Source organism: Lepidochelys kempii, chromosome 16, assembly GCF_965140285.1.
Source record: "Lepidochelys kempii isolate rLepKem1 chromosome 16, rLepKem1.hap1, whole genome shotgun sequence".
Taxonomy (NCBI): Eukaryota; Metazoa; Chordata; order Testudines; family Cheloniidae; genus Lepidochelys; species Lepidochelys kempii.
In genome coordinates, this window is record NC_136395.1 from 12387605 (window position 1) to 12401241 (window position 13637).

At 44.4% G+C, this 13637-nt stretch overlaps 1 protein-coding gene across 3 annotated transcripts in view; it reads left to right on the plus strand.

Moving 5' to 3' along the window:
- The window catches only part of PAPPA (pappalysin 1), a 228169-nt gene that overhangs the window by 68084 nt on the left and 146448 nt on the right, over positions 1-13637 (plus strand). For all 3 annotated transcript variants that reach the window (XM_073313934.2, XM_073313935.2, XM_073313938.1), the window contains 2 exons: positions 5799-5944; positions 9891-10184. In XM_073313934.2, coding sequence (XP_073170035.1) covers positions 5799-5944; positions 9891-10184 — 440 coding nt within the window. The remainder of the gene's footprint in view (positions 1-5798; positions 5945-9890; positions 10185-13637) is intronic.

Here is a 13637-nt window from a genome sequence, read left to right on the forward strand (position 1 = left end):
CAAGACAGAGGAAGATTGTGCTGGGGGTATGGGAATGGGATGTAGCTGGTGAATGGCTTGTGAACATATTAGGCAAAAAGGTAGCTAAGAATAAGGAGGTGACAGCTTAGCTTCTTTGGAACTACAGGAGAATGAGGATACAACTGCTGGAATGCTCTAATGCAAGGGTTCTCAAACTGTGGGTCAGGACCCCAAAGTGGGTCACGACCCCATTTTAATAGGGTGACCAAGGATGGTGTTGGCCCTGGGCCCCAGCAAGTCTGAAGCCCAAGCCCCACCACCCAGGGCTAAGGTTACATGCCACCCACTCAGGTCTTTGGTCTCCCCCCCCCCCCCGGGGTTGTGTAGTAATTTTTGTTGTTAGAAGGGGGTCACAATGCAATGATGTTTGAGAACTGCTGCTCTAATGTACAGTTGTGAGGGCTTCACGTAGGCCCTACACTCTGTCTGCTTCTAGCATGAGCAGCAGTAGCCCCCCTCTCCCTTAAACCCAAAAACTTTCTCTCTCCAGGGTCTCACACAGTAATACACACACTCGCCTGTTTACACTTTCTCATACTCCAATAATGCTGCTCTCCTGCTATCTCTCATTCACTGACATACCATCTCACACGTGCTCTTGTACATACGCTTTCCCTCACACGATGTGACCCACTCTCATACTTAGACCTGCGTGTGTGCACCTGCACAATTGCACACTCTCACACATGGGTCATACCAGGATGAACAGTGCACAGCAAAGACGTTTCAAAGAAATGAAGAACCCTCTGGCACTAGATTAACATATAGAATCAAACCATTGTGCAAATATTTGCAGAACGGGCGGGGGGGGGAGGGAGAGGGCTGTGTGTTTATGAGAGATGAACTGAGAACAGTGGAGAGATGAGAAATGTGCAAAGGGTCACAGTGTTGGCCTGTCCTTCAGAACTTCAGCCACATCACAAACCATTGATTTGAAGATAAACGCTACATGGAATGGAAACAAAGCCCCTCTTACTGATGTCCCCAAAGAGCATGTCTTCCTCGGTGAGTCAGCGGGGGCTTGGGGACACCCGGCCTCGAGCTATTTTGGAGATGGTGACTTCAGTGAGTGGCAAGGAAACTATTGCGGAAATGTGAGTCTGTTTTCCATTGGGGTGTCCTCCAGGGAAGGACAGAAAGATCTTGGTGTTGAGCCAGCTCCCCTAGGTTTTTTTGGGGGTTTTTTGCCCTTCTGGGAATGGAAGCCTTGTCAAGTATGCAAGGAACCCTGCTTACTGAATGTGAGTGCATTGAGTTCGTGAGAGCTGCATACACACACGCACACTCATAAGGAAAGAGGGACGACAGGGAGCAGTCATCTTGCAGAAGTATTCAACTCCCTATTAGAATGGGTCAGGAACTTTTCAACAAAACATTTTTTTCACAAGAAAATGCCAATTTGTCAAAAACGTTTTTGCAGAAATATATCGTTTTTGACAAAACTTTGCTTGGGAAGGTTTCTCAGGTTCAGTATGAAATTTCTGGTGTGAGAGAAAAATCAGGGAAGTTAACCTGGGTCTCTCACATCCCTGGGTCTCTCACATCCCAGGCTTAACCACCACACTATTGTCTGTTCTAGGTTTAGTGGCTGTCTGGTTTTGACCAGTTATTCCATCTTGGACCTGAGAAACCTTCCCTACAAAACTTTAGCTGAACTAGAGAGAAGGGTTCTCTCCCTGATATGGAGCAAGGACTTGAACCCACAGCCCAGATAAATGTCCTACCCACTGAACTGACTCCCCTTCCCCCTACATGGAAAGATAGACTAACGAATGCCTCCTTCTGGAGATGAGCAGCATTCCTTTTAAACCTAGCAATGAGAGCAGGCAATTGGAGACTGGACTTGCAAGACAGAGGAGTACAAAGGCCCTCCTCTCTGTTTTGTGTGGTGTCCTGAGGATATTTCATTATTTCAGCCTCCTTGTTTTCCTGCTGCAAAGTGACACTTGTCTTTGAACAATTTTTCACAATTTTTTTGAAAGGCCTCAGTTTTGTTCTGCATGAGAATAAAACCAAATGTGAAAACCTAAAAATTATTCATGAAATGGAAGTCTTGTTTTCTGGCCAGCCCTACTCCCTAATAAATTATGCTTTATTCTCAGAGTGTTCCCTGTCCATGTTGGTCTTAAAACCAAGGATGATTGTGGTGTAGTAGATTGAGCATGGAACAAGGAGTTATCCACTTGAGTTCTAAACTCTAACTTGGTGACAACCTTAGGAATCTCTGTGCCTCATTTATCCCATCTGACAAATGGGAGCAATGATGCTCATTCACATTTCATATTTCCTGGCACAGCGGTTAATAACAGGAGGTCATGTGGAGTGGGGCTAGAGAACCAAAAACAAGGGAAAGGGAGTAATATTACTCTTGGCAGGTCTTTAAGGAAATCATATCATTTGCTATGATGGATAATCAGCTGAACATGCACTCCCGGTGTGACGCTGTGGCCAAAAGGGCTAATACAGTCCTTGGCTATATAAACAGGGTAATATCAAGTAAGAGTAGAGAGGTTATATTACCTTTGTATTTGGCATTGATGCGACCACTGCTGGAAAACTGTGTTCAAGTCAGGTATTCATAATTCAAGAAGCATGCTGAATGATTAAAGGATTGGAAAACCTACCTTCTAGTGACAGACTCAAGGAGCTCAATCTATTTAGTTTATCAAAGAGAAGGTTAAGGGGTCACATTTTATAAGTACCTTCATGGAGATGAAAACAATTTGATAATGGGCTCTTCAGTCTAGCAGTCAAAGGTATAAAAAGATCCAATGATTGAAAGTTGAAGCTAGACAAATTCAGATTCGAAATATGGGGCACATTTTTAACAGCGAGGGTAATTAACCATTGGAACAACTTACCAAGTTTTTTTCTTTTCCGGTGGATTCTCCATCATTGGAATTTTTTAAATCAATTGGATGTTTTTCTAAAAGATATGCTCTTGTTCAAAGAGGAAATTGATTCAGGGAAGTCCTATGGCCTGTGTTATTCAACATGTCAGACTAGATGATCACAGGGTTCCCTTTTGGCCTTATCTATGAATCTGCAAATTTGAATTGCTTCTCCAAACTGAGCCAAACCTTCTAAAAACTTTTAAACTTTGTAAAACTTTCTGCATGGAAAGAGTTGTGCCATGGCTGTATTCTTGCAGCCCCCCATTAATGGGCTGATTCTGATCTCAGGTGAGTTTTACACCAATGTGACCCCACTGACTTGGTTGCAGATAGCTACTCATGATTTGCACTGGTATAAGTGAGATAAGAATAGTTGTGGGTGCTAAGCACCTTGAGGACTTGACCGTCTCAGAAACACATTTTCTGTATTTCTAATCTGATCTATTTTACATTTCTAGGGATGCTTACAAAGAAAACTTGTGTTGTTATGAGCTCATTTTCTCTCACTTCTTACAGCCTCATTTCCTCTGTCACAAACAACGTGGTTGGTGTGAAAACGATGATGGTATCCTTAATGGTGCCTATAGGGATTGAGTTGGGGGGAACTCTCAGGGAACAAAATCCAGGCGTCAGTGTGTTCTAGTCATAATGCTACTTTGCATGTACACCGCTGCTGTCATCTGAGAATTTCAAAGCACTCTACAAAGCTGGGTAAGAAGTATCATCTCTGGTTGGGATTATCAAAGGAGCCTAAGAAAGTTAGGTACCTAACTTCATTTGACTCTCAGTGGGATTTGGGCACTTAATTCCCTTATGGTCCTTTGAAAATCCCAGCTTCCATTGTTACCAATGGAGAAACCGAGGCACAAAAATAGTATCACCATGTTCACACAATGAGCCAATAACAAAGCTGATAATCTAATTCACCTTCCTCTGTACACTGGGAAATGGGGGAAGAGAAGAACAAGAAAAAATGATAACTCTTTCTATTGAGTTGTCAGCAGGGCTGAATGGCTAAACTCCCACATGTCGGCTTGTTTCTCAGGAGAGCTGGGAAGGGGATAGGTGAGGGTGCATTAAGAAGTCGAATTGGAAGTAGTACAAGTAAACCTGGAAGCTTTATATCCTGATTATCGCTTGTATTTTTGACTCCCTGCATCCTTTGAGTGCAGTGAAACTAGTTCATTTCTTATAGATTTATTTTGGTGCAGTGCATTCATTGAGTCTGAATGTACAGTATCTGATACCCTCAGTATTTTCCCATGAGGTACTGGCTGCTTTGCTAATGAGGCATCAAGAGAGGAAAGCAAGTTTGTGTCTTTGTGCCAACAACACCACTTTCTACATCAACTTTTCCCTTGATTTTTTGTTTGTTTCTGTTCTGTTAGAACACTGCCTGATTTCCTCACCCTCCCTTCACCTCCTTACAGCTGCACTCCATTGGGTTAGAGCGTTATGGTATGACGGGAACTTAATGGGTAGCATGGCATATTCTTTGGCAACATATCTGTGCCTGTGCCCAGACAAGGCCATATCACACCTTTCCTGGAATACCCCAAGGGAGAGCTAAAGATACTCAGAAAAGGCATTGAGTTCAGGGGGCTGGATTTGCCTCCTCAAAGTCGTGTGCTCCTACAACCCTGCAGATATCCCAGGATTCACGAGGAAATCCCACAGTTCTTGGGGAAACAGGCCTGGGGAATTTACTCAATGAGCTCGTCCTAATTCTCTCATGGAGCACATCTCCCTCAGAAGCCCCATTGTCAGTGGTTACTAGGCCTATTCCTTCTCCAAGAAGGTAGATAGAAGGGACCAACAACCTGTGGGAGTAGATGCTGGTTCAGTGGGGATGATGCCATGTAGAACAGTTCTCACCCTGCTATCTGCTAAACCCACATAGACCTGACCACCCAGGGCTTATGTGGGGACAGAGGGAGAGGAGAATGCACTTGTAACGGCTTAGCTCCCCTCTTCACCCAAACACATATGAATACTAATTCAGCTTTAGAACCCCCACATTCAGGCTAAGTGTGGATTTTCCATTCTGCCATGTAATATAGACAGGCAAGAAGCGGGTATCACATAGCTGCCTCCTCTGACAACACCATAAACTAGGTCAATTTTTCTTCCCAGTTGTCCTATTTTCTAAATTCTGTCTATAATAACCTCTCAGGAGCTTGCCGCTGAATTGTTTCCCTGCCGATCTTATCATTCTCCATTTGTCAAACATTGCTTTGCTTTGCTTCTTTGCAGTGTTTTAATAAACAAAATCTAACCTTGTTGTATTTACTTCCTTCTCTGTGGTACTAGTTTCCATCTGGATGTAACAACGTACCATAACCAGGGCCCTCAGTCAGGCTTAGACTTTCTGCACCTCAGCATGAACCTCTACCACTTGGGCTAAAGGAATAACACCAGAAGCTGGTAGCAGTAATAATCTGTTACCATCTGTTGCTGGAGTGAGGATATGAGACTCCTTGCTGTTGTGTTATGGAAGCAGGAATATAGGTAGCAATAACAAATTTAGAGCACGTATAAAAGGCAACTATTTACATAACTGGATTTACCAGCCATAATGATGATGATGATGATGATAATAAAGATTCTGCGGCTGTGTCAGGAAGGTAGACAATTCTGGGTATTTACCTTGAATGTTGTGAGCCTTCATTGATCAATACTTCAGTGAGTTGAGCTCCCCAGATCAAAGGCACTATATAAATGCAAATTATTATGCCATATTTAGGATTTGAGGATTAGGATGTTAAAATGTTCTCAACTGCTTGCTGCTCATGGGTTCATGAGGATCTTTACCTGGCTTTCAGCGTCCTAGTACTCTGCCAGTGCTGGCAATGCTGTTTGTAATAGTTCATTTATCTATTTCAGAGCATACTTGGATGTCAACGAACTGAAGAATATACTCAAACTCGACGGATCCACTCACCTCAACATCTTCTTCGCTAATTCCTCTGAGGAAGAGCTGGCTGGAGTGGCAACCTGGCCTTGGGACAAGGAAGCCTTGATGCATCTAGGTCAGTCTTAGAGACGCTGCCTCTTTTGAAAAGTTTTCTCAGGGGGAGCAAGAAGGGAAGACAATTATGCATTAAGCCCAGTTTTGATTTCTTATCATTCCACTAATAAATAGTCAAGGGGAAAAAAATTCCATGATTCCCAGCTCCTGGCTCACAACCAGGAAAATATTAGATTATAAAGCCAAAGCATATTATGGTATTTCTAGATGATGTCAAGCTGAAAATATTTCACCTTTTAAGTGAAGCTACTTTACAGGGCATCAGCCCCATGGGAGCACTTTGCAGAGGAGGTTGTAGGGAGGGCAAAGGGAGAATGCTGGACAGCACTGAATTATTAACCTTTGCCCGTTACGGTATTAACCTTAGCCCATTACCTAGAATGTGTGCAGTTAATTTTCCTCTTAAAATGCAGTACAGGTTTGTTGTTGTTCTATATCAGTTTGCAAAAAAGCAACCTGCAAAATCCCCATGTTTCTAATGTTAAATTGAGTGGAACTGGAGAGAATTTGCTACCCTGCAGCTTGGCCTGTGTATTTCTTAGCTAAGATTGCTGAATATAGCTGCTATAGCCCCAGGTATCCAGAGGAAGCCACACAACCTAGCAGATGAATCACTCCCTGGATGCTTACAGTGCCAGAGAACGTCCTTACATCCTTATGAAATGATGGATGAGCCTCAAAAGAGACAGAGGGACAGGTCACTTAAGCACCCAAAAAATCTGGATATGCTTGTCTGAACTACACAAACCTCCTGGGGGCAGCAAAACTGGACTGGAGATCTCACAAGAACAATGTTGATCACATGTTTTCCAGAGCTTCCTGCATCCAGTGTCACCTGGAAGCAGCAAATGCAGAGTAAGTCAAAATGAACAACAGTGGAGAAAATAAGTACTGTCATGCAGACTTTTCTGGACCAAGAATAAGGTCCAGTTTAGATTAGATGGAGGTTTGGGTGTGGCCATTTGGATCAATTCTGATATTATCTGAGCCAGACCATCTTCAGATTAAGAAAAACAATAAAGAAGTGGCAAATGTGAAGTCTCTGTGAGAGATCTAGAGAGAGCACAGTGTGAGTGTTCCTTCCTCTGTAACATTCTGCATGTGAACTGAACTACACAATGGCAGCCTCACTGCTGGCTGTGCAGCGTGGTCAGGGAGTCTCCTCTACATTCAAAAGGACAATCCACAGAAAACAGAAGGTTACCACCCTCCCTAGTCAAACAATTTGGTTGAAGCTGGCTGCTTCACCACAGGCAACCAGCATTTCATGCAGCATTCATCAGGGTCGCTCATACTACAGAAGACGGCTAGCTAAGTACCAGTATAGAGTTCCCCCAAGACCCATCACTCCTATGCCATTTCTTACAGTGATTCCTGCTGAGAGGGACTGGGACTGGAGTAGATGTGAATGCCCCATAGTCAGCATTCCTGTCTCATTCCCTTCATCATGTCCTCTTGGGTGAAGCTAGGACTGACACAGCACAGAGCCTTCCTAAGAGCCAGTGCTCCTTCTGTAACTTCTTCCAGGACAGGCTGGGTCTAGTGGAGCTGCAAGTTCCCCTCCACCAACGCTCCCACAACATTCTCTACCATGACTCTGACAGCCTAAGACTGGAGTAGCCTGGATTGTCCTTAAGAGCCTGTGCCACTACTCCTAGAATGACTCTTGCTGGGGTAAGATGGGACTGGAATAGCTCCTAAAGCTCCCACCTCTATAACTGTGGAGAGAGGCAGAGAATGCATGAACCCATGCATTCCTCTGCTTGGTAAAAAGTCCTTGTAGCGCCTCCTGCTGGACACAGAGAGATGGTGGCACTCATTTGTAATTTTGAGTAGTTGTCCTTTCACTTCTCTAAGACTGATTGTCAATAGTGTGTCTTAACAAAACAGCTTAAATTCAGCTTCTACAGCTTATTGACTGAATTCATTGACCAGAGGGAGAGCTCACTAGAGAGCAAGAAAGCCTTTAACTGACCGTTTGAGGTTGACTCACAGTAAAAGTAATAATAATAATTTCCTGTCTTAACAGCCTTCCTGCCCCATGCTTGGTTTGTGAGAATGCTATTTTAATCTTTCTTTTCTCACTCTCTCTTTCTCTCTTCCATAAGTCCAATATGTATTTAATAAAAAAATATGAAATATGCTCTGTAGTCCAGATCTAAGTGCTGGAACATAGCTTGTCTGGGTGAGGTAACTATCTTTTCTGTAAAACTACAATTGATTTAGACTCTTGGCAGCTATGAAAAAGAGACATCTTCAACAAAGGCAAAAATAAAACAACTCTGCCCAGCTCCAGGGCTCTTGAGCCAGCCTTTATTGTGATTGCAACTCCAACTTTGGGGCATTGCCAAGATTGCCAGTGATGGTAAACCCAAAATGTGTGCTTCCTAAGGGGGAGGGAGGTGTCACGAATTATGTAACAGAGATTCTCCCTGGGTGAAATTCACTTACCCCACATGAGCCCAAACACTCAGGGAGCTGTGTAGATGTAGTGCAGGGAGGATGGGAAGGCGAAGTTCACATGCTTCCCTCAGACAAAGAGCCAGGGTGCTGAGATAGCAGGATCCACCTAACCACCGATCCACAGCCCCTCAGTTTGACTTATGCAAAGCTGGCACAGAGACTAGTCCTCTGGCATGCAGGAGATGCGCAGCCACCCCTATAGGACTGCTAGGGGCTGACTCCTGGTGCAACCCCATGCATGACTGAAGGAGTGTAGGGCCTTGTGCTCTCAGGGAGAATTTCACATTCACACACCACTTTGTATCTCTCCTTTTTTTATAGGCATATAAAAATGTGTTTCTTTTGCCTTCTCTCTCACATGCTCACTCTCCTCTTTTCTCCCTTCTACACTGCCCCCCCACACACACACACTCCCTCTCCTCGCTCATTCACACGCACCCCTTTATTGTTGCAACAAGAGTCAACGAACAGATGAGCATGAATAGTATCTGTGGTGTGTCATAACGTAATGATCTCATCCTCACAGTGCTACAGCCTCTGATAAAATTCCTCCTGCCAAACCTTTTTGCTCCTCATCTTCTCTAACTTAACAGTGCATCGCATCCATTTTTTATTTTGCCAGTATTCTTTCGTAAAACAGTTTTCCTTTACCTGGGTAAGGCACCAGCAAGGTAGGTAAACACTTTAAAATAAAAGGGCTTGTGAAAAGATGAGTTTAACAAACTATGGAAAGAAAATATGGAACTTCTCACTAACTCCAAACATAGCTGAAGCTCAGCTAAAAATAAAATTCTAACCATCCCTTCAGTAGGCTGCTGAACCTCGCTAGCTTACCATTTGCTTATCTACACATGCTCTAATTCACATGCAAAACCTGATCACCACTCACTTTTCTACAGATTTAATATCCAAGCAAATTAGTTATCACATTACTAAGATTTCATATTTTTTTACAAATTAGATCCCATGCCTTTACTAGTGTACTATGCAGTACTTTTTCAGATAATTAAAGTTAGAGTGGCTAATAAATGAGCAGAGTATATTTCATCTGAGATTTTCAAAGCTGCCTAGATGATTAGGACAACCAATTCCAGTTGATTTTAAAGCTTCACCCTTTGTAATGTGGAATATTCTCACCTTTTTGTCCAGTTATTAATTTAGAAATACCAACAATAAGCAACATGCCTCCTAGACTTTAACAGTGTCTGCTCCTGCAAAAGGCAGAGCACCGCGTGTGGGGTGCAGATCACTCTGAGCTCCCTGCTCAGCACCTGGAAGGCTCAGATGCACAGTGAGGATCTAAATATCAGGGGGTAGCCATGTTAGTCTGTATCCACAAAAACAACTAGGAGTTCAGTGGCACCTTAAAGACTAACAGACTTATTTGGGCATCAGCCTTTGTGGGTAAAAAACCTACTTCTCCACTTCCCCCAACTCCAGGATAAATGAGACAAAAGCAACAGCTTCTCATTTTCTCCATGCAGGTGGCATCGTGCTGAACCCTTCCTTCTACGGCATCCCCGGCCACACACACACAATGATCCATGAAATCGGGCACAGCCTGGGGCTCTATCATGTCTTCCGGGGAATCTCTGAGATCCTCTCCTGCAGTGACCAGTGCATGGAAACGGAGCCCTCCTTTGAGACTGGAGACCTCTGCAGCGACACCAACCCTGCTCCAAAGCACAAACTGTGTGGGGACCCTGGACCTGGCAATGACACATGCGGTTTTCACAGTTTCCTAAACACACCGTTCAGCAACTTCATGAGCTACGCAGGTACTCAGGCTTTGCCAGAGGTGTCCGTGATAGAAGAGGGAGGCAGAGAGGGAGGTTTGATTTTTAACATTCTGTTGCAGATGAGACATTATCCCAAGGTCACTGACGTTCCAATGACACTTTTCACATCTAGATATGGCGATTTGGGGCTTAACTTAGTCTGGGATTTCCAAAGTGAGGTAGGCAACCAGTTCCTCTTTAATTTCAATGGGAGTTGGGTTCCTAACCCCCTTTTGTCTCCTTTGGAAGATGTGAGCAAACCGTACGAGTTTGGTTTGTCTCGGGTGTTAGCGCTCTCATCTCTGGGTCACGTCAGAAGTTCAAGTCCTACATCATGAGCTGGGTTCTGTGCTGACATTGCAATGTAGGGAGAGCTGAGCTACCAGAGCCCTTATCCTTCAGATAAGACATAGGGGTGGGATCCCTGCCCCTCTCCCTTGGCAGTCCAATGGGCAATGAAGGATTCCATGTTGTTTTGGGAAGAGAGTAGGAGATAGAGACAGATGTCTTCACAGCATTCCCCCTTTGATTGGGTACTAGGGCCTGATTCTCAGTTGCAGTAAGCCTCTTTTACATCACCCTGGCAATATAAAGGTGTCTTAAAGTGAGTGTAAACTATTACTAAAGCTAAGATTTTGTCATGGAAGTCACAGAATTTGTCTCAGCGGGCAGGTCCCCCCTACAACTCCCAGCTGCTGCAGGGGATGAGGGGACCCCACAACCCCAAGCCACCACCGTGGGCAGCAGGGGGACCCTGCAGCTCCCAGCTGACATGTGCGGCAGATACTCGTGCAGCCCCAAGCCACTGCCGGCAGGGGGACCACACAGCCCCAAGCTGCAGCTGCAGCTACATGGGCGGCGAGGGGGACCCCGCAGCTCCCAGTCATGTGGGCTGTGGTGGGGGTCCCTGCAGCTCCCAGCCAACATGGGACAGACCCCACAGCTCCAAGCTGCTGCCGGTGGCAAGGGGGACCCTGCACTCTCAGCCATCATGGGTGGGGGAACCCTGGAGCCCCAGCAGTGGTGGGTGCTTCCCTCCCCATTTTCTCATAATTATTTTTAATAAAAGTCAGGGACAAGTCACGGGCTTCTGTGAATTTTTGGTTATTGCCCATGACCTGTCCATGACTTTTCTAAAAATAACTGTGACAAAATCTTAGCCTGAACTATTACATGTATGAAAAGAAAAGGAGTTCTTGTGGCACCTTAGAGACTAACCAATTTATTTGAGCATAAGCTTTCGTGAGCTACAGCTCACTTCATCGGATGCGTACTGTGGATGCATCTGATGAAGTGAGCTGTAGCTCACGAAAGCTTATGCTCAAATAAATTGGTTAGTCTCTAAGGTGCCACAAGTCCTCCTTTTCTTTTTGCGAATACAGACTAACACGGCTGTTACTCTGAAACCTATTACATGTACAGCCACTTTAAGGTACCTTTGCAGAGAAGGCAGAAACAGATTGTCCATGCAAAGTGCCACATGAGTGCTAATATATCTGTAGAGAAGCAAATGATTAATATCATCCGGGGCAGAGGCTGAGTTGATTTATAACACCGCGGTAGATATATCCTGGATGCTGCCGGATCTAATGGGTGCTGCTGTTTCTCATATTTTCCCACTCTTGGTTTCAAGGACAAGTATACACACGGTGACCTAGCTTTTTAGTACATACTGTGCACTTCTCATGATTTGGCCTGTATACTAACATTGTCGTTACGCAGATATACAGATTACAGCCAGAAACTATTCCTGCCCACTAAATTCTTATGATAATCTCACACCTACATGTAGAGGCCACCTGTTGTTACACTCCTCCCAGCAATGTGTTTGTGTGTGTGGACAAGGGCAGAAGATTTGGGGTGGGCCCGGAATGTTTCAACATGCAGAGAGCTCTTCTGTCCCACGCTCGCCAGCTCTCTCAACAGATTTGACACAGCCAGGCAGGACACCGAGATACCTATCTGCTAGTGAGAGCTAAAGAGGTGCTGGTGTTGTGAACAAAAGCGACTATTTATTCTTGTAAAATTAAGTGAAGTAACACGATAGGCATCTCTTGAGCTCATGCATGAATCTGTTTGCTTTTCTGTTGTTCCCAGTGGAATAAAAATCATATCAGGATATCACATCACTGTAGAAATACCTTTGAAGCCTCTAGGCTGAGGTCATACAGCTCTGAACGACTGGCTTTCTCTCTTTCTCATGTCTATATTGGTCTATCTATCTTATCTGTTTCTTACTTTGTCTCTATAGGATGTACCCGTACAGGCAACCTCATATCTCTCTAGAATTCAGGGGAGCTAGAAGCCGGAGGAGGGTGATTTGCATTGTCTCGCCTGTCAAACAGAGTCATGTTGTCTCCAAGTAAACAAAACATTACTTCCTTAGGGCCACTCCCATTGAAGCCAGTAGGAGTTCTGCCTCTGACTTCAATGAGAGCAGAAGTCCTAATGAAGCCTGTTTCATTTCTCTGGTCATTATATCATCTGTGGATTTGTGAGCCTTTCCTGAACGCTAATGACTCTCTCTCCCCTCCCCCACCCCCAAAAGAGCAGCCGAGGCTGGTGTTTAGAGAGACACTTGAGCTGCAGCATAGACTGCATGTCATCTTCCCCCTCTGCCATTCTTTCCACGATTGAGTCCTATCTATATTTTATTGTTCCTTTATGGTGGCTATTCAAAGCCTTTTGTGCACTTTTGGGCTTCCCTAAGGAATATTTATGGCTTTTACAGGATGTTCAGGGGTAGCCTGTCAATAATTATCGAGGAAATCCAAGGATTAAAGCGGCTCCTTGCATGGACACAGCAGCTTTGAGCTGGCCACTGGGATTTGATAGATATTTAGAAACCAACTGCACCTGCTCAGTTTGTTTGTTTCTTTGATGCGGGGAAGTTAGTTACTCTGTGGAATTAGCAAAGGAGATGCACTGGAGAGGATATGATCCTCTAGCCATCCTGGCAGCATTAATTCCTGCAACACATCTCCTGGAAGGGTTTGGGGCTGGAACTTGAAGCATTGATTCCAACCAAAGCACCCTCCTTGTGCTGTTGCTGGACGATGAGGTGGAAAGGACCCCACTAAGCAAGCAAGTTCCCTTTTTCTTTAGAACATTTTCACGTTCTCTCATTCCTCTTGTGCTCCACAATGCTCAGAACTGAAGGCATCTTGGCACCTACAAATAAATATAACTAATCCCCAAAATATCAAACTGGCAACATATTCAAATAACCAAGCAAGCAACCAAACTGTCCTCAGTAACCCATCACCCACACAAAACCGAATGCACAAGAGCTGTGTAAAATCATCATTGTTTTTTGTATTACAGTCATGCCTAAAGTCACTGTATGAGAATGAAGCCTTGTTATGCTAGGTACAGTCTATACACATATAATATAATAAGACATAGTCCTTGTTCCCAAGAGCTTCCAATCTAAATAGACAAGGCGCAAGCAAG